Source organism: Fundulus heteroclitus, chromosome 10 (assembly GCF_011125445.2).
Source record: "Fundulus heteroclitus isolate FHET01 chromosome 10, MU-UCD_Fhet_4.1, whole genome shotgun sequence".
NCBI classification, from domain to species: domain Eukaryota; kingdom Metazoa; phylum Chordata; class Actinopteri; order Cyprinodontiformes; family Fundulidae; genus Fundulus; species Fundulus heteroclitus.
Window position 1 is genome coordinate 30,911,850 of NC_046370.1, and position 26,985 is coordinate 30,938,834.

General features: G+C 39.6%; 1 protein-coding gene across 1 annotated transcript; it reads right to left on the minus strand.

The window, feature by feature from the left end:
* Window positions 1-498: 498 nt before the first annotated feature.
* fdxr (ferredoxin reductase) lies at window positions 499-26,003 on the minus strand. The gene is made up of 12 exons (XM_012864133.3): window positions 25,525-26,003; window positions 25,001-25,107; window positions 18,211-18,306; window positions 14,348-14,470; window positions 14,147-14,260; window positions 13,958-14,059; window positions 10,911-11,018; window positions 9,345-9,429; window positions 2,044-2,243; window positions 1,786-1,957; window positions 1,544-1,717; window positions 499-663 (listed from the first exon to the last, which is right to left on the minus strand). The coding sequence occupies exons 1-12, from the start codon at window positions 25,604-25,606 to the stop codon at window positions 533-535; spliced, it is 1,494 nt and encodes a 497-aa protein (XP_012719587.2). The 5' UTR covers window positions 25,607-26,003; the 3' UTR covers window positions 499-532.
* Window positions 26,004-26,985: the final 982 nt, after the last annotated feature.

Consider the following 26,985-nt stretch of genomic DNA (forward strand, 5'->3'; position numbering starts at 1 on the left):
CCACGATGTATTTGGGACCACATCGGTTCCTTCACTTTGGCTCTACTTGCTTTCCAATCTGCTTCTGTCGACTTAAAATGTTGGAAGGTGTTACCTTTGTACATCTCTTGGACTTTGATGGTAAAATGAGAGCGTGGTGAGCGAGCAAAGCTGGGGCATGGAACCCTTTTGACAGATGTAAAACTCCCGTTGAGACGTCAGATCAAATAGAAACACTGTATCAACCTATTGAATATAATAAACAGCAGTTATTTATGGGTGAAAACAGATGTTGCTTCAAGTGTCCACCTCACTACACTTCGATAAATTACTATATTGTCTAAATTACTATATTCTTTGATTTTTCAGTCTGCAAATATTCTACAGCATCAAATGATCAAACTTACTATGTGTGCTATAAATTAAGCCATCATTCATAAACCCCATTGGTATCATACGAACGTGGTCCCCATTGATACAGTAATCAGTGCAGTCATTGCATTTTTACATCACTGGTTATTTCTGTGTCCTGGACTCTGCCTGCTGCTTTGGGTCACGTTCGGGCCACCTTCAGCATCTCTTCCACAGTCAGTAGCTTCTCCCTGGGTTTTCCGCAGGCCTCCCCCCTCCTCCTCTCCAAGCTGTCGATCTTCTCCCAGTCCGAGAAGGTCACTGCTTTCACCCCTACGCACGGCACAACACAAAGCCTCAGCAACTGCAGCAACTCTACCTCGACAGCAAACACTGATCATCATTAATAAAGGAACCAGTTTTAGTTAACTGGTTCTTTCCCATCGCGTGACCTCTGACCAGATGTTAAACTAGCCGTTAAACATCATTATATATTAAACCTTTATTATACTAGGAAGATCCCTACTTAGATGAAAAACCTCTCTTTTAATTGAGTCTTGGCCAAGACAGACAACCGCAGTACAATTACACACACAAATCAAAAAATTAAATATGTTTAAAAGACAAAACTAAGAACACAAATATAATATACAGTATATAAATAATGAAACTGATCTCAAATATAATTTCAAAAGCCAACAAGGATATTATGTCTGTTAATTTGTCATTGTGCAACATATGCATATCTATGCAAAAGAATGGATCAAATTAAATCAAGACAAGATTTCCTAGGATGTAAACCTTGACGGGCATTTTGAACAGCCCAAATGGAGAATGATATTAATTTAAAAGGCAGACCTGTACCTGTTGGATATTCTATACAGCGTTTCACAGAAACAGATCCCAAAGACTAAAACACAGAACCTGAAGATATAATTGAAACAAATAAACACCTAAAATCTGTCAGGAATGAGAGTGTAGAACCTGAAGGCTTTTACCTACCGATAGATTCATTAACTTTCCAAATATAGTTAAAAAATAGCATATAATCCATCACCCGCTGACCTTTCCCCTACATTTCAGTTGGCATGTTTCGGTGCTATTGTTTTATCTGAATGGCGCAGAACAATGTGCTGTTAGCACAGTGCTACACAAGACACCTAACAAGGCCTCATTAACATATGTTGCAATAAGCAATGAGTCACTGATGTACCTCGTTCCTCCAGCAGACTGCTGACGATCTGTGATCCAGCCTTGGCAACAGATACATCCAATTTTCCAGAATCGATGTCCTCCAGCAAAGAGCGTGCCGTGTCAAAGCTGTTGTTCAGAGTGGTGGCGATCACACCTGTGGGGCCCGTTTTCAGCCAGCCGCTGCAGTATAAGCCTGACGAGAAAGACCTGGCGATCAAATCAAGTTACAGGGTTCTTGTTTTGGGTTTAAACAAGACAAACCTGGAGCTTGGTGAACCCGGCCCACTGAGTTCGGCACGACTGCGCTGCGGGAGTCAAACGGCACCGTGGAATCGATGGGGAGGCTCTGGTAGCCGATGCTGCTGATGACCAGACCACAGGGAACGTCTTCAACCTCTCCAGTGAGAACAGCCTGAGCTCGTTCTCCTGAACCCTGATAGAAAAGACGTTTATTAGCACACTCCAAAGCAGGCGAGCCCACAGGCACATCTTAGGCTTTCAATCCAGAATCCAGCTCACTTCCAGCCTGTTGACTGCCAGTCGGATGCCGGCTGTTCTGTTGTGGTCGGGGTCGGCCAAGATTTCAGTGGGGCTCCGGTAGAATCGGAAACCCCACACCTTGGTGGCTTTTCCCCGCCTCTCCAGCTCCTTCTCCCCAGGTGCCTCCAGAGCCGTCTTCAGCAGCAGCTCTGTGAGACGCTTCCTGGGCCTCGGTAAATCTGGGACAGCAGAGAGACTCCAGCTTTAAATCCTTTTTATTCCTGACTTCAAATCATAAACCGTACACTTAAGTCGAACGTGCAGACTCAGTTATACACCAAATGTATGCGGAACAAATATACTCAAACGCCACAAGAAAATGATTAAAACCGACTAAAAACCAGATCCTTAAAAACATGATAAGAGTACGGAAGAGGATTAGGGCCACTCAAAAAAAATAAAAAATCTACTCAATTCTGACTTTTTCCTCAGAATTCTGAGAAAAAAGTCAGAATTCTGACTTTTTGGGAAAGACACCATCTCAATAGGGTAATAGGTGTGTTAAACTACGGCTCTGCTTCCTGGTCTGAACCCTGGGTTGTCAGCATTTAGGAGGACTAATAAATCCGGCCAGATTCCTAGAAAGAAGAGCTGCAGCATCCAAAGTGAGATGAATGCCGTCTCTCCGGATCAGACCAGGTTTCCCCCAGAAAGTTCTCCAGTTATCAATGTAGCCCACGTCGTTTTCAGGACACAAACCAGACAACCAGCGGTTGAATGATGACGTGCGGCTATACACGCATCACTGGTCAGATCAGGCAGGGGACCAGAGAAAATTACGGAGTCCGACATTGTTTTAGCAAACTTACACACCGAAGCATTTATCTTTCAGGTAAAACCTGAAAGATGACTCAGAATGGCCTAATTGTATGGTAAAGCTAATTTCTTACTCATCCAGCAAGACGAGAGAAGTTAGCTTCAACTTATAATTGTCATTCTGAGTCAGCTTTCAGGTTTTACCACTAACTTCAGCCTGGTTTATCCCGCTTCCACCTGTTCACTGTGTGCCACCAGAGGCACCAGGCGCCAACCCTGGCTCTGCTGCAGCAAGTCAATGGAGCCGTGTCCTCTGTTGCGTAATGAACGAGTCTGGCCAACGGACCTGGACCACCAGGCCGTTTGTATGAATTGCGTTTATACAGACGTGATCGTCCTCATGTTAGACAAAAGGTGGCTGCGATACCATGGGAAAACAATGACTGTCATTTTCTGTTGTAACCCACTAACTGAACGATGAGGTTACGACTCCCTTCTTTCACTTTTTAACAAAGGTTCAACGTTTCCATGACTAGATGGCTACAAGTGACTCGTCTGAGCCGTCTGGATCTACTGCAAAAATATAGAAAGGAAGAATAAAACAGACAAAAATATTAAAACATACACAGAAATAAATACATTTAAAAAAGGGAGATAATCAATAAAGGAGAGAATTATAATGAAAAATAAATAAGGTGATTATTAAAAAGAGAGATACATAAACAAGCTAATTAAAAGAGTTTAACTACTGCCTGCATTTATTTATTTGCTGCATTTTTGCACATTTATTGCTTATTTATTTCTGTATTTATTTTCAGATATGTCAGAGTTGGTCCTCCATAGAAAGTTCCAGAACGATTCAGGATAGTTTTCTACCACAATCTGAAACACTTATCAGCTTTCAAGAGTTACAAGATAAATTCCATTTGGATAAAAAGCATTCATTTAAATAGCTTCAACGTAGACGTTTTATAAGGGCCAGTCAAAATAACGAGATGACAAAACCTGCCTGCCAACTCAGCTTTGGAGGATATGCTACTAAAAAATGCTCGGAAGAAAGGAATTATTTATAGTGTCATTATGTTGCATGTCCCTAAACGTTCTTTTGACAGACTTTGGGTCTGTGAAGATTATTTATCATTACAGGAAGATTGGTAAGACACATGTACCTCAATTACCTCAATTATTCATAAACACAAGTCTAAAAATTATTCAGTTCAAATGGTTAATGCAAATTTATGTGAAACCAGGGAAACTTAATCAATATAATGGAAACATATCCAATGTGTGTTCGAAAGAGTCTGGAGAAACTCTGGTTTACTTTGTGGCACTGTACAAAAATGACTTTTGTGAAGAGGTAAGAGATATTATTCAGAATATTATATAAAAAAAATAAAAATAGTAGAACCAAAATTGTTTCTATTTGGCCTGTATCCCGAGAAACACAACCATACTAAATATGAAGAAACCGTCATAAACCTCAGCTTGCTTAATACCAAAAGATGTTTTAGTTTATTTTGGAAAGAAAAAAAATCCACAGACCAAGCGCCGTCCAGTGGATTCGGCAGATGAGGATTACCTATATACTAAAAGATTACCTATATACTAAAAGATTACCTATATACTAAAAGGGAAACAGGAACTCTTCAAAAGCATCTGGAAACCTTTTAATCATTATGACAAAGACTTGGACTTAGGGGAATGCAATGCAACCGACTGAAGCATGCGGACACTTGTGGAGGACCAACTCTGACATATGTGAAAAGAAATACAGAAATAAACAAATAAGCACACAGTGCACAATAATGCAGCAAATAAATAAATGTAGGCAGTAATTAAATTATACAAGGAGACAAATGTACATATCTCATTGTGACACTTATTGTTCTCCAGTGGAATCGCAGCCTACGTGATTGTTTAAACACCGTTTGCCTAATATGAGGATGATCACATCTGTGTAATCTCAATTCTCTAAAAACGGCCTGGTGGTCCAGGTCCGTCACCCAGCCTCGTTCGTGCAGCAGCGCAAAGCACAGAGGTGGTGTGTGTGGCGCACAGAGAGCAGGTGGAAGCAGGATAAACCAGGTTCAAGATAGTGGTAAAACCTGAATGCTGACTCAGAATGACCTAATTATAAGTAAAAGCTAATTTCTTATTCATCCAGCAAGATGTGAGGTGGATGTTTAGTAGAGGATAGGCTGCAGTACCACAGAAGAACAATAAAGTGTCATTTCCTGTTGTAACCCACTAACTGAACGATGACGTAACAACAGAGCCGACTGGATCAGCTGTTCCTGCCCAAAGCGTGCTCCTGGCACAGGGGCCACAGTTTCAGTCGGGTAGTTTTAGTTTGGTACGACACCTGCCGACTGCTGACGTCGGCATCCATGTGAGACGCTTATTGAAACACACATTCAGTCAGAGCGTCCCAGACGACAGATAATAAAGTCAGGAATTACAGTGCTGTTTTCAAATAAAGTTGCTTAATGCCTCAGCTCACTGATAAGACGAAAGAGAAAAAAGGGCTGTTAAAAAACCCCCATCACTGATGGACAATGTCTCCCACCCCATGCATGGAGCTGTTGCGGAGCTGTAGCACTCTTTCAGTGACAGACTGCTGCATCACATTTCCGAGGGTCCTTCCTCCCGGCTGCTGTTAGACTTTTATCATCTCTGCTGCTTACAACAGGCTCAATAATTGTTTACATCATGCTAATGGTTGCACGGGTTCTGATTTGATCATTAATCGTTTACACTGTTTGTTAGATGCTAAGGCAGGAGTGTCAAACTCATTTTGGTTGAGGGGCCGCATACAGCTTAATCTGATCTCAAGAGGGCCACACGAGTTAACTCATTGCAAGATTAAATAGAACTAATAAATGTGGACTTGTTGTTGATTTTTATATTAAGTTAATTTCACTTTTACACAATATATTATGAATAACCTCAGCGTTTTTAAGAAAAGTATGTGCAATTTCAACAATACTTTTACTCAGTTAAACATTTACTTAAGTGCATTATGCATAAGAACTGATCACAGTGATTGTACAATGTTGAAAAACATTTATTCACATTTTTTGGAACTTAAAAACACTGTCCTGCATGACAAAATACATCAAACATATAAAAATTAAGAAATTATTAAAATTTTTCCACACCTGAAGCTTAATCTGCTAATTAAAACACAGCACCCCTCGTGGACAATATAGGAACTGCATATTTTCAATTAAACGAAGTAAATGTTTTTTTCAATAATTGCTTTATCATTCTCTTCCTTTTATCTCCTCTTTCTTTCACCTTTTGTTTTTTTTCTTCTTGTTCTTCCTTTCTTGTCCTACTTTCCCATTGTAGTGTCCATATCATTTGAGATATTCCCCGCATGAATCATAATAAAACTATTCACATTCATAAATCAAGTGGAGCACTATGGCAAAAGCAGTACTGCTCCACTTGTGAAAGTCAAATCTGATGAGCTCTTTTTGGCATTAAGACAACAATTCTTATTGCCACATTGCCAGACAGGACACTGGAAAAAAAAAAAAATTTTTTTTTGTAATGATAATGCATTTAGCCACAGGGCCGGACTAAATTGTTCGGCGGGCCGGATCCACCGTATGTTTGACACCCCTGTGCTAAGGTAACTTGCACATGCCTTAGCTACTTGGTATGCTGCTGCACTATCGTGTATATTGCCTTTTATATTATCGTGTGTCTGGAAATAGGGTAGAGTCCTTTTCACTGTTAAACTTGAATATTTCATCTTATTTTTACCTGAGTGTGCCATATCTATAATGGTGCAATATTTACTCTGGTATTCACTGTTTATCTTTTATTCTTGGCGCTTCTTTAGAGCTAATTTTAGGTTGTTTGCTTGTTTTTTCTTCTTTTCATTGCTAATAATTATGTGTCTGTGTCTTTGACACTGTCACATATTTATTTATTGCACATTTATTTATTTCTGTGTTTAAATATGTCAGAGTTTGTCCTTTATAGACATTGTGGTTTCTAAACAAACAATGAAATATAGTTATATTCTGTTAAATGTTATTTTAATGTTTTTGATGTATGTTTGTGATGTATGTGATGGTGGTTGAACTGAAACAGTAATTTTCCTCTGGGATTATTAAAAAGTATTTCTGATTCTGAATCTCCTGTGATGATTATGTGCTACAGGTTGCCTGAAACACGAACAGCTCTCCAATGTGCATCACATAGTTCTTCTATGTTGCATATGTAAAAATAAAAACGTCAATCAACATACTGGCAAAAGAAAATGTCAGAACAATTGCTAAAAATTTGTATTTGATAAGTTGTTAATAATTTTCTATATTTTATACAACCTTAATAAGAGATGATACCGTTTTATGCTGCCATCTCTCAGGTTTGTAAGGTTAGCATGTTTATTTTATTTTGTGTTAATCCCATCAGTGATCTGAGATCTGACAACACTACAGGTCTTGATGCATAATTCTTATTTTTTGTTAAAATCAGATTTTTTTTAAGCTGGCTGTTCAATAAAAGTGACCGCCATCATACTACTGTCTGAACGGTTCTAGACCGCAAACCCACGCATGAGTAGATGATAGAAGGAGACATCACACAGCAGCGCACTGCTTATGAAGGTAATGAGGAAATTAGTTGTTTCTAGAAGGGTTCAATAAAGTTAAAAAAAATTATTAAAAAAAGTTATTAGTTATTAGTAAAAGTAGATGAGCAATGAGAGCCGACAATAACAATAATACCACATCATAGCAAGACTAAATGAGGTAAGAAGAAAGCAGCATAGCTATTAATGTCCATTTATGGAGCGCTAACTGTGTGTATGTGTAGTGAGAGACAGGAGGGTGATGGGAAAAATGTGACCGTTCAGACAGCGGACACTTGAAAAATATCCATTACGTATCTGAATTAGAACCACATATGGAAATAGGATAAATCAGATTTTTTTTGGGTGAAAACATTGAAATTGGGCTGTTCACAGTGCCATGAAAAAGACTGATATGGGTTGCATATAGACAAAAACATGGGACTTAGGTGGCATTTCTCTGCAGTGTGAACGTAGCCTTAGACCCAGACAAATGACTTTGCTGTCAGTTATTTTTGTTTATGAGCAGTTTCCCACTGATAGGAGATTTCCGGGCTAACAATAGATTGATACGAACAGCCTCACTTCTGGTAATTATACTTCATCTGTTTTAATCATGAACACTCTCTGGCACTATGAAGGCCGCTTAGCTTGCGGTATTCATAAGCTTTCAGTATTTCCTTTTTCAGCATGTTACGACCACAAACTTCAATGTTGGTTCATGAGATTTTTATGTGATGGACCAACACAAAGTAGATGTAATGAGTGTGGTGGGGATATGCAGTTAACAAGACAGTTTTGTTTCAGTCTCTAAATGTGCAAAGCTGGTGGCGACAGGTAAGAAAATCCACAGTAACAATTAACTCCAATGAAATAACAGAAAACCTAATAAAATAACTATATAAAATTAAATTAAGTACCATAAACATGACCTGCTTGGACAGTAAAATCTTAAAGCCAATGAATAAGGCAGGTTTACTTTTGAGCCTGGACAAGGAATATCAAGCAACAGTCCATTTATGGAGCTTAATGCTCTGGCTGCAGTGGAAGGGAGCAAAGCAACAGGCATGTATGGTACCGTCATATAATTAGGACCACTAAAACAGTTTCTACTGGATCCTGAGATGAACAGGAAGCCAGCGAGGAGGTGCCAGCACAGGTATGTCACGATAACACCGCTTATTTTTGATCAAAAGATGTGCAGCTGTGTTGCGGGAGCCTTGCGTGCATCGAAAAGGAGGATTTATCAAGACCGGCAAGGCACTCTACTCGAGTAAAAAAAACAAACTGCACCTGAATTATGATACCTTGACACAGAAATACTGGACTGGTTGTTGCATATCTGCTTAAATCTTCTGCAGCAGCTGTGACCACAAAGCCTCAGCACAGACAGAAACAGCAGCTTCTAAAATCATCCCTCACTGCCTCAAAACTAAACTAGTCACAAGGTCAAGGTTCTTAAAAAAAACATCCGTGATGAAACACAGGGGGCGGGGGGCTGTTTTTACTAATTATTCAAGTCAATGCCACGTCTCCATCGAGGCTGAGACTACTGGCCAGAAGGTCACCAAAAGGATGAAGGTTGCAGAACACCAACTCCCCGTCCCAGCAGCCAGCTTTGAGCTCTTGTACGTCAGAAGCGATCTTAACAGCTGAACAGTTTCCGTTCAGCTCAGTATAAGGGCTATAGGGGTGTGCTTCATCTGTTAACCACACCATACGTTTCTTCCTCTTACATGACAGCTTCATGCTCCGCATTAGTCAGATGCTGATTTCTCTCTATATTTGCACGTTTTCCGTTCAAGTGACGAGAACCAAGGACGCAAAACCTGTAAATCTTGAGTCACATTTGTAAAAAAAAAAAAAATAATAAAAAAAAACGTGTCACAGAGAAAACCACCAGAACAAACATCGTGCGAGGCTTTGATTTGCCTCTGACCTTTAAGAGCTTCTGGGACGCCTTCGAAATCAGCCGCCACCATCTCAGGCCTGGTTCCAGGCAGGTTCCCCATTTCTCTGAGCTCCTGTAGACGTGATGAGAAAGTCAGATACCACAAGACTTTCAAAGCCACACCAGCAGCACTGAACAAAAACAACCTGCTTTCAAACCAAAACCCAGAATTCACCCAAGCTGTGGGTTTTTTTTCTCTGATTCTTCAGATTGACTTTCTTTGTGCGTTTGAGGAAAAAAAAATACATTGCCATGTTGAGGCAAGAAGCTCTTAATAACATGCTGCAATAAGTAGCTAAAATAGTTTCTGAATTTTGGAGCACTTGCCCAAAACTATATAGTTTGTTACCAACAGATCCTTATAACCCAAAATGGCAACGCAATGCACACAGCAGAAGGGGAACTAAAAATAAGTACATTTTTCTTGATTTTGAATTTGCCCTTGATTTGAGCAGCAAAATAATATTATTTGCCAATGGAATAAGATATTTGCACTTAAACTCGGAACAACTCATATCATCATATCATCCATCATCTTATTTCAAGTGCGGTATATCTTATTGTTTTATTTTAGGGGTAAAATACTCATTCTGTTGGCAGATAATGTTATTTACAGTGCATAAAAACATGTTTCAAAGGTAGAGCTTCCAAATTAATTGAAGTAATGAAGCAACCATCCATCTTCCGCTTATCCGGGGTCGGGTCGCGGGGGTAGCAGCTTCAGTAGGGAGGCCCAGACGTCCCTCTCCCCAGCCACTTGGGCCAGCTCCTCAGGAGGAACCCCAAGGCGTTCCCAGGACAGCCGGGAGACATAGTCCCTCCAGCGTGTCCTGGGTCTTCCCCTGGGCCTCCTCCCGGTGGGACGTGCCCGGAACACCTCACCAGGGAGGCGTCCAGGAGGCATCCTAACCAGATGCCCGAGCCACCTCAACTGGCTCCTCTCGACGTGGAGGAGCAGCGGCTCTACTCCGAGTCCTCCCCGGATGACTGAGCTCCTCACCCTATCTCTAAGGAAGAGCCCAGACACACTACGGAGAAAACTTATTTCAGCCGCTTGCATCCGGGATCTCCTCCACTTGGGACAGGACATCCTCCCCGACCCGGAAAAGGCACTCTACCTCCGGAAACGAGCAATCAGATAATGCTGATCAACAGGAAGGTAGCTCCTAAATATGTAAAAGGTGGAGTCGTGGTCTGGAGTTAACGCAATGCCAAGAAGGATAATAATGTACTTTCCTCACCGAAAGTCCATCCTTCTACAATAAGAAGTCGTATTCACACGTGGAAACCGTTAGAGACAGTGGATGTTTATCAGCCAGACATTAAACTCTCTGTGTCACGAAAGCCAAAGACTGGCTGAAACCGCGTCATCAACAAGACAGTGGAACCAAACACAGCAGCAAAGACAGATACTAAGATACAAAGCAGCATAGCCCAAATGTGGTGTTGGGATTTGAAAGGAGAGCAGTAGGTAACGCTTGGGTTAGTGGAGTGTTTTAATGCGACAGATTTGCCCTCTTGATAAAGACCCAGTCTGTTTCCCACAATACACACCTTAATTGTGCAAGCGACCTGCATGGGTCCCCTCCTGCCGACTATCAGCACCTTTCGAACCCGACTCTCTGCAAGGGCTTCTAGGGCCGGCTGGGTAATGTCCGTTTTCTGGGGGGAAAAAATGATTTGGTGAAGCTGATGGTAAAAAAAAAAAAATGTAGACAGTACTTCATTTCTTAAAGTAATCTCAAATATAATTCTTATCATAAGCAGTAAAAAAGATTCACAGCAGCAATACTATTACTGATACCATGATAATGATTTTTCTTAAGAGATACTTTTCAGCTGTGTATTTTGGAGTCTTCAGAAATGCCTTGAATTTATATTTATAGAAATGCAAAGTATGTATGGTCTTTAAACCTTTTTCCCATTCACCACTGCAAGCACATTCTTCAGTGTACTCCAGTTGGATCTTATGTGACGGAGCAGAACACAACTGTAGAGTGGAAGTAAAACAATACATGCATTTCAATCTTTTCCTACAAATAAAACGCTGAAAAGTGTGGCGTGCAATTGTATTAATTTACTCTGATACTCAAAAATCCAGGGTCAAAACAAGCAAACCTCTACGTGTACCAGAGCTAGAACTGAAAGGTTTAGATCAAAGCATATTTATGTGTTAAAAATGGGAACTCTCCATACAGAATGGTTGAGCTTTAGCAATTTTGCAATGAAGAATGGATAAAAATATCTCCAGATGAGCACAGCTGGTGCAGACATAACCAAACATTGTAGCTGGAACTACAGTAAAAGATGGTTCTATAAAAGGTATTCAATCAGCGGGCTGAATACACGTGCACGGCACACCTTCTAGATTTGAATATAAAAAAATCCCGGTATGGACAGGGGGCCTAAGTCTGGAGTCAAGGACGGGCCAAATGAGCTAAATCTGTACCTCCTGACTCCAGACTGGAAATGACACGCCCCCTTTAGGTGAGGCTGCACAGAAAGGGGAGACAAAAAAAAAAAGAAGAGGGGCTGAACTCTGCATGCCTCGATCAAAGGAAAGCGGTATGAGAGAGCTTCAAAGCCGATTCAAAGCTGTAAATGGTGACGGGAGCGAAAATTCAGGATTATGAACTCCTGGATCCTGACATGTGGCAGAAGATTGCAACAGTTGGTCTTGACTGGATGCCTTTTCGTATGTGGACCATCGGGGAGATTATAAATCACACCGTGGATTCACAAGTCGTGATTTATCTGTGATACAGACTGAGGGGAGAATTACTCATTGCCTTTGTGGGATGGAGAGAATTTACAACCACAGAGAGCAGCTTCAACCACGGACTGTGGGCCGACTGTGGTTCATGCTGCAAATGTGCATTCCCTTCAGCGTTTCCCCTAGAAATGTTGGGGGGGGAGGGGGGGTGTGGAGGGGGGAGTGTTTTGAGCCATTGCAAAGGTTTTTCTTCTACTTTCTCTTATTTAAACAATTTTTCTGTTTCTCTGTTTCTGTCTCTATGATGTCTCTTTGTTCACGGTCGTATTTTGAAGGCTACCTGCTTCTCTTCCTTCCTACTTCTTGATTGAATTAAAATCTCTCTACATCTAGATCTGCCAGAGTTTAGAATATTTTTGGGCATAACTTTATTAAATTTTAGTTTGATTACATTCAGGATCCGCTTCTGATCCATTCATGGAATCGATCTAGCAACAAAAAATTTATTTTCCAAGAATAAAGCAGCCGTCCGTTTTCAGTGATGGACTCAGAAAGGTGGATTTCTGTTTCCAACAGACAGACTTTCGGTGATGTGCGACAATCAAAGCAAATGATATTTTGTAAAACATCTGAAAATAACCACAAAGCCGTTTACTTGTTCAGAACGTGCTGTACTGAGCTTCAATATTTATAATAATCGAGTTTAAACAGACGCAATCGTCCTCATATTTGTATTAGGCAAACATTCTCGGTATATTGGAGTAACCGGGGCACCTGGTGAAAAGAGCATCCTTTTTCTGATGTCACACGCAACAGAAAATTATGCATTTATCCCGTTGGATCCCGGGCTCCTGATACAAGAGAGACAAAATCTGTCTGGGATAATTACACACTCATTTAAGCATTTATTGCTTTAATGCACGCCCCATCAGAGCGTCTGCCCTGCAGCTAGTAGACACTCAGCGTTTCCAACCACGTGACGGCCTTTAGTGCATGACGGAGTTCGCAAGTGCAGAGAGCAGGTAGAGGACCAGCAGTGTGAGCAGCATTTTTTTCCATAAAATCCAAAAAAAACCTCAAGCGAGTGGAAAACATTTTTGCAAAATTGAGGAAGTTATTTCAAATTTTGTCATTTCCTTCAATCTTTTCACCTGCAATATTTTAAAAAGGGGAATAAAAAAAACGTTGATGGAAACACAGTTAATGACTCCCTCTTCTACTTAGAGACTTCACTGTCCCATGTATTTTATCTCCCCTCATACGTTAATGTTTGTCCACCGTTATAAAAGCTTAGAACACTAATATGAAAAGAAAGACATTTTCTTTTCACAATCACAATGTTTGATTTTGCATTTTGATTGCTAATTTTGTATCTTTTTGCTTTATTGTTAAATAAAGCTTCCTTTTTTTGAGTACATCTTTTTAAATGCACCAAACCTCGCCTCTGGGAGTATTCTCCCAGAGGGGGAACCCTCTATAAAGGATACTAGAGTAAAAAAGGAGAGAGTGGGAAATCTGGGAAAAGCTGTCCTTTCTAAATAAAAAATACATAGATTAACGCTCAGCTAGGGTATGTAGGATCTCTGGATTACGATAATTGGGTGTCCACTGTTGGGCTTTTGGGAAATATCCAATTAACCAATAGAGCTCACTGGTTAAATCTGATGAGGAATAGGCTTGGGTCAAATAGGGTCAATGACAGCACGGTTGGTTCTTCAGGAATAGATAAATTATCTTCAAATGTTCAAGGCGAAAACGTTTAGAAGGCGCTCTAGAGGTCACCCATGGGTTACAGGAAAGTACTGTTTATCTCCACATTTAAACCTTTTCTTGTTTTTTTTTTTTCTGTTTGAGGTTGGGAAAGATAAGAAAAAAAAATGTATCTCACCTTTAAAATATCTAAAGGAGACAGCAGTATTCTAGCGACATCCAAGGCCACGTTGCCTTGTCCCAAAATGACGGCCGTTTCGCAGCTCAGGTCCGGACTGAGCTGAAGGAGGAACCAAAGAGATGAAAATGGCACACGTGCTTCGATTTACAGAACAGGTGAGAATTTCACATGATCGGCTCTACAAACCTCTCGACAGCTGGGCAAGCCGTTGTACCAGCCCACAAAGTCTTTGGCTGAGTACACACCCGGCAGGTCTTCACCAGGCACCCCCATCCTCCTGTTCCCCTCTGCCCCGTAGCTCTGACAGAAAGTAGAGACAAAGAAACGTTTAAAGCGGAAATTTCTTTTTAGGACGGTGTAATAGTGCTTGTGCATATGTGTCCTCACCAGTACGACAGCGTGGTACGCTTGCTGCAACTCGTCGACGGTCACGTCCTTCCCAACATTTACGTTGCCAAAGAAACTACAGCGGGAATGCTTGGCTGTTTGAGTAAAAGTATTGATGACATTCTGGAGGACAATAAAAAGAAATCAATTAGACAGAAAAACTTACGTTGTACCTAAAGTAGTTTTTCAAGCACCTCAATGGGCACAGGTGCATAAAATCAAGAAGTCAGACATGCAGATTGCTTCTACAAACATTTTTGAATAAATGTGTCGCTCTCAGAAGGTCAGTGAACTCCAGCATAGTTCTACGATGGGATGCAACCTGGGCAACAAGCCCAGTCGTGACATTTCCTCACTCCTAAATACTCCACGGCGGACGTTCAGCAGTATTATAACAAAGTAAAACTGACGGAGCAACGACAGTGTCTCAGCCACGTAGTGGTCGGCCACGTAAACTGATGGAGCGGGGGGCAGATGCTGAGGTGCATAGTGCACAGAGGTCGCCAGCTTTCTGCAGAATCAATCGCTACAGACCTCCAAACTTTGTGTGGCCTTCAGACTAGCTCAAGAACAATGAATAGAGCGTCTCAAGGGATGGGTTTCCATGGCCAAGCAGCTGCATACAAGCCAGCTATCACCAATTGCAATGCAAAGTGTCTGATTAACTGATTAACTGGAGTAGAGCACACCGCCACTGGACTCTAAAGCAGTGAAGGTGTGATCTATGGAGTGACGAATCATGTTCCTCCATCTGGCAAGCTTGAGAGTCTGGGTCTGGTGGTTGCCAGACTCAACTGAGAACCAGGACTTCCCATCCAACATCAGTGTCTGATCTCGGAAATGTGCTTCTGGAAGAATGGTCCAATATTCATGTAAACAAGCTCCTAAACCTTGCAGACAGCCTTCCCAAAAGAGTTAAAGCCATTAAAGCTGCAAAGGGTCAGCCAACGTCATATTGAACCCTATGGATTAAAAATGAGAGGTCACTTAAAGCTATAGATGGTAATCCTCTTCAGAAACACTTTTTGTTATACAGGGTGAAATGGTCCTAACAATACTCAATACATTATGATGTATTCAGAAAAAAGGAGATTTAAACATTTTGATCTCTGTTAGAGCTGCAGCTCTTTAAAAAAACACTGACCAATCATTGCCATTCACACCGTAGGGCAGTGATTGGTCAAAGTTTTGATCCTGCTCTCACGCTCCTCTGTCCCTCAAGTTCCGGGGGAATCCCCTTGTTCCACATGCCAATCCTTCTGAGGGCGCACACATAATACCAGCATGTTCCTCGTTAGATTCTGCTTGCTGCTCACGCACTTCTAGCGTTTGTGTATCCTGTTAACTTAGCGGTTAGCTTTGGTGTTAGCCGTTCGTTGTAGCTCCGCTGCTCACACCGTAGACTTTGAACATGGCTGAGAGTCGCAAGAAGCAAACCACGTACAAGTTTATGAGAAGAGGAGGCAGGCCTCAGTAGAAATAAATTAGACCAGAGTGGATTTGGGAAATTTCTTCATGCCCGAGGAGTGGAAGATTAAGTAAGAAGGTCTTGTGCATGCACAGTTACTCAAAAAGTAACTTAGGGAAACTTCTGGAAACTATTAGTGACTCTACCTTTATGTTCATATGCAAGTCAAAGCACGTCCTTTTGGCAATATAGTATATTTAGGAACGTGGTTTAAATAGCTAAACTGCAGAAATGTAGATATGGGAATTTTTTTTAATTTGGAACAAGTTCTCAGTTTAATATATGTTTTGCACTATTGATTATATAACTAATCGTATCCTATGAAAACAGTAATCAGTGGTTGGAAATGTTAGTGGCTGCTCTGCATGCCTTTTCTTGGAAGACAAACACTGACTGCTTATTCCGCACTTAGAAAAGAATAAAAATTAAGATTTGCTTTGAAAATAATTTTTTATAGGCTTTTATGTTCTCTTATCTGACAGTAAAGCCATAGAAACACAGGCAGAGTTAATTCAGCATGCAAGTTGTCCCGGTTAAGGAGTCAGGGGCCAACTTATGGGAGAAGAGGTAACTTTTTTAGATAAAGGGCGGCTTCCTTTCCTACTGGTTAAAATAAAACATCTAGGTATGTAGAAACTAATGTTCCTGAGACTTGGAAATTTAAATATATTTTGAACCAAATCCAGATTGACGCGGATCCATTCTGCTCTTCTTATTGCTTATCGCCATGTGACAGTGTTCCATAATGCTGAGAAATCAGACGGATTTTTTATTTTATTTTTCTTCTTCTTGATGTCCCAAAGTCTTTGCCTCAGAGTTAGCACAGATGCAAACAAAACCCACCTGATACTAAATGGTGTGCAAACTCTGCACTGGTGGAAACCCACATCTATAGTGAAGTTCTCTGAAATAGACAATCCTTGCTTGTTGGAAATCAGGATTTTATTTTGCCAATGGACTCATTGGGCTTCCATGAAGAGAACAGCATGCAATGCTGAGCATATGTTAAGGAAAATATATTGTCAAAGTATTGTAAAGAGGAAACTATTTTTACCCTAAGACAAGACACTTTAATTTATTAATTTACTTTTTTTTAATGCTTTTCAACGCTGTATTGTGTTTGATATAAGTACTTGTTTTAAAGATAAGAAAGATCTTTGCTATTAATAAATCACACAGTATTTTACAAGCCATGTCACTTACGACACACAAAAAAATCTTTAAAGCACAACATCAGCGCCAAGGGCAAAACCTTTTGACGTTAAAACAACCGCCTACAGTTCCTGCTTGGTACAATATAATTAATCAAAAAGTAATTAAAAGTATCTGAAGTGTAAAAGTTTGAAGAGCCCAAGAGTGAGGTTGTGCCAAAGGCAAGACATTCCTTTGCAAAGTGTTGACTATAGATGGAGATTAATTATGCAAACTTCAGTTTTTGTATCCATTACTTGATAATATATTCAACTATTCTTCTTACCTAGTGTGTTAGCTGAATCATAAATCTGTTGCCAAAAAAAATATTTCTATTCCAGGCTCCAAGGCACAAAAAAAAAAAAACTGAAGCAAGTGAGTGTTCTCTCAGGTAATTTTTTTTTCACTCAACTCTTTCAGCCGTCTTATCTGGTGGCGGTTTTCATGCTCAGCAAGTCTAACCACCTTTCTTATGCTGTTAGCTGGAAACAGTTGCAATGACTTGCATGTGACAAGTTTCATTGACATCATAAACTGTAAGTTACTGTTCTGCAAATGTTTCATCTGGTTCCAACTTATCAGATGTTAAAAGGTCATTAACTGTACGTGTACATGTAGTAGTTTAGCACTTTTTTCTAACATTATTGGACAGAAAAGAAATCTGGAAAAGCTGAAAGGTGAAATCCATGAAGCAAATGAATTCATACAGAACTAAAAACACTATATTATCAAAAAAGCATAGAGCCGAATGCCACTGATTACACTTCAGTAAAATACCAGACGTGCTGCAAAGTATGCCTCTACTCAAAGATTCTAACCTTTCCTGTCCCTGCTGAATAAAAGCCTCCCACATCATGATGCTGCCACCACCGTATATTTGCCTGTGGGGACGGTATCTTTAGGGCGATGTGTAGTGTTAGTTTTAAGCCACACAGACCAACATTCTTCCACATCTTAGTTGTGTCCCTGCATGGCTGGAGGCAAACGGCAAATGACTCTTCTGACGGATTACCTTTAACAACCGTTTGCTCCTTACCAATCCATCATCAACTCCAGATATGTGGAGAGCAAATTTGTGGACTAATTGTTGTCCTCTCCTCTATTTCTCCCCCAATTTGTAGATTTCTGCACCCGTCCAGAGTTAGCATGATCCTCTTGGCTGCTTCGCCCACATAGAAATGGTGGAAACTACTGTACTATTCACCTTGACTTCGGGGTGATCAGGGGCCACTCCAAACCTGACCAGGCCGAAAGGGACTGGCAGTCGCTCGTAAATGTCGACCTCGACATCCTGACGACCCTGAGAGGAAAAAAACAGATAGAAAATACCAAACAGGATAAATCACTCGCTGAATATGTTGTCTCTTTACAAATAAATTTCCACCATGCTCACAACTTTTACACAAAAGCTCGCAAAAGTCTTCATCTTCATACCTTTTTTATATTCCAACCAGTAATTTAAATGTTTATTTTATTTGATGGCTCTGAACTAAATAGTCTAAGTCAGGGGTGTCAAACATACGGCCCGCGGGCCGGATCCGGCCCGCCAAACAATTTAGTCCGGCCCTGTGACTATATGCATTATCATTATAAAAAAAAATGTCCGTGGTGGAAGCCGCGCCGAAACAAAACGACTTTGGCCTTTTGTTCATTTGAAAACAGGAGATTTTGGTTTAACTACTGTTTTACTGCAGAGTTACTCTCAACAAGAGACTGATAAACAATACATTATAAAAAATAAACAATATAAAAATTATATATTTATTCTCAAAATCATAATTTTGATACTGCACATGGAATCTGAAAGATTATATTTGAACCAGTCACTTTTAAAATGAATGCTTAATCTATAAGTAATCACACTAATATCCGAACACTTAAGTGCAGGGGCGGTTCTAGACAGGGGCCAACAGGGGCCCATGCCCCTGTAGAAAGGGTTCTGGCCCCTTTAATGGCCCCTGTACTAAAGACATGATTATAAATACACTTCTCATAATTATTTGCAATGGCAAAGAAAACAAAACTGATTGGTCACTTTGACCAATATTATTTTTTACCTATACAGTTTTACTCTAAAAAGAATTTAAAACTTAAGATGTTTCACGTTTAGCTTATGAGCTGGGGGCAAAGTTTTAACTGCTAGATCAGGGATCTTAAACCTGCAGTTCCAGAGTTACACATGGCTCACTTAATATTATTAAATTATATTAATATATTATATTATTATTATATTTATTGTTTTTTCAGTTTTTTGTTCTGTGCCCCTGTGAAAAAACACTGGCCCCACCTTGGCCCCCCTGGTAAATTTGGTCTAGAACCGCCACAGCTTAAGTGAAGAAACTAATCATAAACAAATGTGTAGTTTCACTAAAAGGAGAATTCTGAGGGGGACTAAATAAAAGTTCAAAGTATCATTAGCTGCTTAACGTCATCAAAACGTATGTCCATCTGAAATATAAACACATGATTTCTATGCAAAGTTTTGCGTTCTTGAATCTAAGCGAAAGTTTGGAGGAGGGAAAAATGGGTAAAGCTGTTTATTCTGACCGCCATTTTCTTCCTCAGATCCAATTTGGGGATTTGCTTTAGGTTCCCTCTTTCTTGACTGTGGAGATGGTCTCTATTGGCTTCATAGCTGTTTTGTCTAGGCGGTTCTTCTCTTAGTAAACAGAAAATGAATTGCAAACGATTCCAAATAGTAATCTTACTGGATATGCAGGGTTTTTCCTCTAGGCTGCAAGTGCATAAAGGCGAAACAAAACAAAGGGCTTGAGACTTTAAAGATTAGATGGTAAAGAAAACAAAAAGGTCCCGATATATAGAAAACACTGCAACTGAACTTCAACAATACGGATCTTTGCGGTGACGGTTTCTCATCAACACCAGAGTCATAAATATTGCATCAGATCAACTGCAGAAGTATTATCTACAGGGTTAAAGATCATTTCAGCTGCCTAAAGTCAGTTGAAGACTCTTTGAACAGTAAATGTGTGCATTTCTGTACGTGAAGAAAAGGCAGATGTCTGTTTGCTCACAGACTTCTCATTATCTATGAAGCTACGATGTAACAGCTTCACTGTACATAAACTAAACTGTAAGCACATTTGTCTGTACGGATGTGCTTGTCTTGTTTTAGATTATTTCTACCAAAAGGGAGATTGTGAGTCATATTTCCCAGACGTAAAGTAAAAGCATTAGTAGACGCAACAATTTTTTGAAGGCAATCAAGCATGCACCTAGGGGCTTCTTTGAAAGCCCTGCATGCATGGGAATAAGCCTGGTGACTAAAACATGACAGCACAGACTGCAGCTTCTTTCCTGTTCTAGACTGACAGATCACATCTTGTGTGGCCAACTGCTTAAAAGATGGCCGAGATTAGCCAGTTCAGGTCTGACATTTGTTGTAGCTACGGTTTACGCTTTCGTTTTCCCAGACCCCATGTAACTGTTTGTATTTTATTCATTTTTGCAGATAAAGTCCAAACTAACAGCGTGGTTTTAATTTTTATGACACCAATGAACAGTTTGAAACTGTTTGCTTTTGTTATGGCCCCATTTTGTTTATCGTTTGCTTATAACTCAGGTTCACGTGGAAGCTAGTTGATTCTATAGACGGCCAAAAGTACTCTATGATAAACCAGATGCAGCCCTGTAGGATTTCCATCAATGTACTGTAATTTTCCACATCTATGTTTTCAATCATGGTTTTGATGTGAACTTTTATTTATAATAAATAGTTCTATTACTATATATATATATATATATATATATATATATATATATATATATATATATATATATAAAAATGTAGAAACCTACATATATCCAAAAACATGACTGTTAGGTTAATTGGCTTCTCCAAATTGTCCTTAGGTGTGAGTGTGTGTGTGAATGGTTGTTTGTCCTGTTTGTCTCTCTGTGTTGCCCTGCGACAGACTGGTGACCTGTCCAGGGTGAACCCTGCCTCTCGCCCGGTGAACGCTGGAGATAGGCACCAGCAACCCCTTGTGACCCCATGTGATATGCGCACTTGTATCAGTCGATACCGATGCAAGAAAAAAAGCAAATATTGGCCAGCTGATATATCGGTCGACCTCTATCAAGAAGCATATTATCAGATTACATCGTTTGTTGGTGATATACAGATTTATCTACCTATTTCAGCCCAAAACAATGCTTCAGGTTAGGCACTGGTGCATTATACGAAACATCTAAAAACATAAATGGGACATTCCTTGCCAGAAATATTGTATTTGGTATTCTTCTCTTAATAGACATAACAGTGCTTTTGGTTCCTTACATTCCTGTTACCACCCGTAACAGGAATGTAAGGAACCACCAGGGTCTTCAAATTGATTTGATCAGCTCGGTTGTAAAGGTGAGCTTTTCTTAGCTCCGGGTGCTTAATAAAGCGAAGGCCTTCATTCAATTACATTGGTCTAAGACAGTAATCCTTCCCTTAATCACATCTCACTTGGGTTACTGCAATTCTTTGGAGTTGTGCTAATCCAATGTTACTCACGTATTAAGTGTTTAAAACAGAAAGCCTTCTGCATGTCTTCTGACAAGAAGGATAACTATGATGGCCTCTGTATACTGTCTTCCAGTTCATTTCCATATCCAGTTCATATGTTTAATTTTTTTTTTATAATATTAAAAAAATGGGACTACCTTACTGAGATCCAGGCTTAAAAGCAGAGATGGAAGAGCTTCTTAAACAGTTGGTCAATAGCCTGCTTGAGTTTAAATGTATTTTACAAGGATTTACCAACATTTGTTTGTATCTTGCCCCCGTTTCTTCTTTTTGCATTTTGAAGGACAAAAATTGTGTATCCTTGTAATTATATCCAAACTCCTGATTTAAATCTATCCCTATGTTCAGTCATCAGGTCAGCAATCCAAGCTGATAATGTATTTCACTCAATTTTATGCATTCAAACCATAAAAGAACATGTTATAACATCCTGATATAACAGGAGATTAAATTAGTATTCTGCGTGTGCTTTCCAGGCAACCTTTCCAGATTGGGATACCCAAATAAACATGAAACATGTCACTTTCCACATATTTCTATGGTAAAATAAATAATTGTAATTCCGTTTTGTTAACGTTAAGATCACAATTCTTAATGCCCTTTTGGTCATGGTAGAGGACCGCCTATACTGGGGTGTGGTTTCTCTCCATGGTCCAGTTGCACTTCAAGGGCGATTGAAGTGCAACTGGACCAACTGGATGACTCAATAGCAGAGGCTGGGCTTCCTTAGAAAGGTCACATTTGAACAACTGGCAGAATAAACAAAACTTGACAGCAAAGGATTATTAACAGAATTGACTGTATGTGACTGAACTTGCCTCTCTCTATGTGATTGCATTCTTTTGTATTGATATAATTATAAATAACTGGATATGAATTAGACCTCTTTGTCTTCAGGTGAGAAAATGGATGGATATATATATATATATATATATATATATATATATATATATATATATATATATATATATATATATATATTAGGGCTGGGCAACGATTAAAATATTTAATCGCGATTAATCGCCCTGATTAATCGCGATTAATCGCATTGTATTTACAAACTCCAAGAATGAATTCAAAAGTAGTGTAAAGAGCACTTTTATTTTAATGTTCTGCTGCCATATGAACAAAAGTGTTGTAACATTTGTAGCACTTATCAGTAACACATATTTAGTGTAAAGCTCAACTTAAACATGTAAAACAAAAAATAGCAATAATAATAAATTAAAGCTTATTGCCACTGACAGGGAATTCTCTTTATGGGGAAAAAATCTACCAAAAACAGGCAATTTCTGAGATAACAGCAGGGAGCAGCATTACCATTTTATGTTCAATACCAAAGTTTAACTTGGCAGTGGTTACAACTAACTTGTTTCTGTCATATTCCATGCTGGAAGAACTTTAAACTGAAATGCTTGCTAACTCGATATGCTTGTGTTGCTTGCGTTTATTTGACGTTAACACGCGTTTTTTTGTTGTTGCTTTCTCGCGTGCATATAGTGAATGGCAGGAGAAAAAAAAAGGCAAAAACACATGGATGCTTTGAAACGCGAAGCGACTTCACCGACGGCGTCGATGCACACCCCCCCCCCCCCGCTCCGCTCCGCACAAAACTTGTTCCGGCCGCCAACTCACCGCCTCGCCTAAGCAAATTCCTGCGGGAAACACCGCCTTCCGCATGTCAGCTTTGTTTTTTTCCAGCCAGCACCTTTCTTCCTCTGAATCCGAGGTTTGGCTGACAGCGAGGTTATTGGCGCATTATCGCCACCTACTGTTCTGATTCAAACCCCTACACCGCAGCAACAGACCTTCACAAAATAAAAGCATGTGAACAACATGCGTTAATGCGCGTTACAGAAAATATCGCCGTTAATAGTCTAATGAGTTAACGCGAAATTAACGCGTTAACTTGCCCAGCCCTAATATATATATATATATATATATATATATATATATATATATATATATATATATATATATATATATATATAAAATTATTTTTTTATAGCTGTCAGTTTTATCGCGTTAACTTTGTTAGACCATAACGGCAACATTTTTTTGACATGCGCTAATCACGTTAATATCCCTGCAGTGCTCTCCGGACTGTGTTGGCTGTGTTGTTTTTTTTACCCTCGGCTCTTTCCGTAGTTCCAAGAATGCTAGAGACTATCAAAACAGACCCTCGCTCACTGTTGCCAAGTCCGCTTATTCCATGCGACTTTGAGCTTCTTTTTTCTAAAGTTGCTTGTAAATTTCATGAGTTGCGGGTTGCAGTTTTCCTGTGCTTGTTTCTGAGAGTGAAGTCGCTTATTTGGGCTCTAAAATAAGTGGCGCTGCCGCATTACAGACACAGTGAGTATAACCAGCTGAAATAATCCTCTGCCTCATTACGCGCTGGAGAGCATCCTGCGTCGCTGTGGGGTCTTTTCTGCTCTAGACTGACATAGGAGACGAGATTTAAGGCAGACTGAGCGACTCTGCCCGTATTTTCTGCAGTTTACGGTTGCAATAACTGATGACTGCTGAAAGTAGATTAGGCGGTGCAGATGGAGCAGAGATTGGTTCTGAACATGAGTTTTTACACGCTGATAACATTGCAGAAACCCAACCCATAAACCATAGTATTAATTTTTTATTAATTATTAATTTGTATTTGACAAACTAAGGCTGAATCACGTTGCCAAACGAAGTACCCTGAAGTTACAGTGTCAGCACATGAAGCTGTGCTAACTGTTCTCTTTTAAGGGTATTAAGCTCCAGCCCCAGATGTAAGCAAAGTGTAAGACTCTGGAATGACCTGGAAATTTAAACTCTTTTCCAGGCTTTAAATTGTATGAATGTGGATATAAACAGCATGCAAAAAGATACAAAGAAATTATTGTTGTTGGTGTGAAAGCTCAGGATTAGATGTGTGTGAGATAGTGAAAAAATTAACAATAAAACTTGTGACTTTATTAAAATGTAAAATTAGTATTACTTTATATGTAAATGCTTAACACCATGTCTATCTTTGTTTAAGAGGCAAAAAGAATATTTATTTATTTACACATTGTGTAAACATCAGGGCGTTATGATTAGTTTTCATTCCAATTCTGAAAAGTGTTTGAAAATAAAAAAAAATACAAATATTTTTGTACAAGCATGTTTTTTACTAGTGTCATTTATTGCATATTAAAATGCCCAAATAGGCTTTTACACTTTAAGAAATAAAAAGATAAAATATGCGATTAATTTGGGATTAATCTCGAGTTAACCACTGAAATTCTGCAATTAAAATTTTTTAATCGTTTGACAGCGCAGATAGATAGATAGATAGATAGATAGATAGATAGATAGATAGATAGATAGATAGATAGATAGATAAGTGAACTGGAGAACAAACGTTCTGTTCCCTTTGAAAGAGTTTATCTACATACATCACAGCTAATGGTTTTGGACTATCAGAACAGGAAGTACACACCTTAATAAGATGCTGTGCCGTGTAGAAACCTGCCGGTCCACCTCCAACAACACACACCTTTGGACAACTAGAAGTAGACAAAAAAGTCTTTCCACTCCAACTAATGCCTGGGGGAGAAAGTGGGGGAATGAGGCAAAAACCAGAGTCACACTTAAAGTGTCACAATTCAACACATAAGTAAGCCATTGAACAAATGAACACTAAGAATTCTCACATTTCCTTTTGGGATCAATAAAGGGTTTTGGATTCTAATCTAAATATTTGCATGCACCATCAATTAAACAAGATTTAGGAATACTTTAAGTACACCTTTAAATATTTTTTAATGATAGGTATAAATCTATGAAACGTTAAAAGCATGTATATACATTTTAAGTCTTTTTTTTTCTGTTGCTTTTACTGCGGCTTCCGTGATTCATAACCTGAGCTGGAGAGTGGATAGAGTTGTACAAAAACGTATTTATATTAGCGAGGGTCACGCTTTCCTGTCAGACTTCTAGAATTAGTGTTTTACCGTAACTCACCTTCAAGAAGCCCCCTGGTCCATTTGCTTTTTCCTAAAGTCCACGGCTTTAGCTCAGACAACAGCACCCTGCAGCTGCTCATGTTTCCCTCCTCGGCGAAGGATAACGTCCTAACATCAATCTAAAAGCTGGTTAGATCTTAGCTGTCGTGCTGCTTTCTGCTGACCAGCTCCTCATTGCTGCCTCTGGCCGTTCTTCCTGAGCTTTTGGTCAGCAGGACAGAGAATCAAAAGCCAAGGCGGAGACCGTTTATCCTCCCCGTCACAGGCTGCCTGTCCTTCACCGCGACAGCTACAGCTGGCAGCCAATAACAAGCTGTGTATTCCACTGCAAAGCACCTCTTATTTTAATTCACACACTTAAACTTAGTAACAAAGTTACAAATTTCTGCTCAGGGCTGCACGCGGTGTTACAGGAATAGTGGTCCGCGGAAAGCAGACAGTTCACAACAAAGGTTCCACGAGCACACTGTTAAGCTGAGCTCGCGCTCTAGTTGGCTAACTTTAGCTCTGAGTGAGTGACCTGCTGCGAGGACACGGTTATCTCTAAAGCTGTCTAAATAGATTTAGAACAAAAGCAAATCACCTAAAGTCACTTAAAGACCAGCCCTTTGAGGTGGATAATTTATTGGTTCAAGGACACCTTGGAAATAGTTGAGAAAAAAAGAGCAAGATGTAAAATGGTCCCATTATCTGCAGTAATGTACTGTCAGGCACACATTATAGAAAACATAACTGTAGTGTGTTGTTTACACCGATTTTTACACTTTACTTTGTAATTGATAAAACTAACTTAGTTTTTAGTTTGAATTTAGCATTTCTACTTGCAAATTTTCATGCTATTTTTGTTTTGCTGTGGCCAAATCTTGATCACTCATTGAAAATTTTATCTCTGTGTAACACATTCCTCTTTATTTTCCTCCTCGGGTCTACAGATCTAGTACCTCTAGACTTAGTACCTTAGCAATCATATCTATCATTTTGAGATAGAGAAGGGTTTTATAGTTTGGAGGTATTCTGGAAAAATAAAACATACCTTCGGTACATCACCCCCTTGACCTTGGACAATATTTGTCTTCATCAGTAATGATTTCAGAATTATTTTGTCACCATTCAAGTTCCCCTCAGGTTGTACTTTTTTGTAGTTTGTTTTGAAAGCCCAATGTAATTTACATTCCTATTTTATATTCAATCCCTGACACAAATAAACAACAACAAAAAAAAAGCAGGCTGTATTAGATTATTTCACCTGATTTAGTACTGTGTATAATGCAATAATAATTATTTTTAATTTGTAATACTGGGGACTATTATAGCCAGTATTATTTTAAAGCAATTTCTGAGGTTACATTTGGTCCTAAAGTTGTGTGACCTGGCATCCCGATACTCCACAGCTAACCTTGACTTTGTTAGTGGAAAATCTGTCACTTTACACAAGTATTGGTCCAATTTCACTCTGGTT

What these genes read in the sequence shown, in the direction of transcription:
- fdxr (XM_012864133.3), bottom strand. Translation starts at nt 25,606, where the DNA reads ATGAGCAGCTGCAGGGTGCTGTTGTCTGAGCTAAAGCCGTGGACTTTA. An exon ending in GACCAGGGGGCTTCTTGAAG is followed by an intron (nt 25,108 to 25,524) that starts GTGAGTTACGGT and finishes TTTCTCCCCCAG; the next exon opens with GCATTAGTTGGAGTGGAAAG. An exon ending in TGGCAGTCAACAGGCTGGAA is followed by an intron (nt 1,958 to 2,043) that starts GTGAGCTGGATT and finishes CTTTTCTATCAG; the next exon opens with GGTTCAGGAGAACGAGCTCA.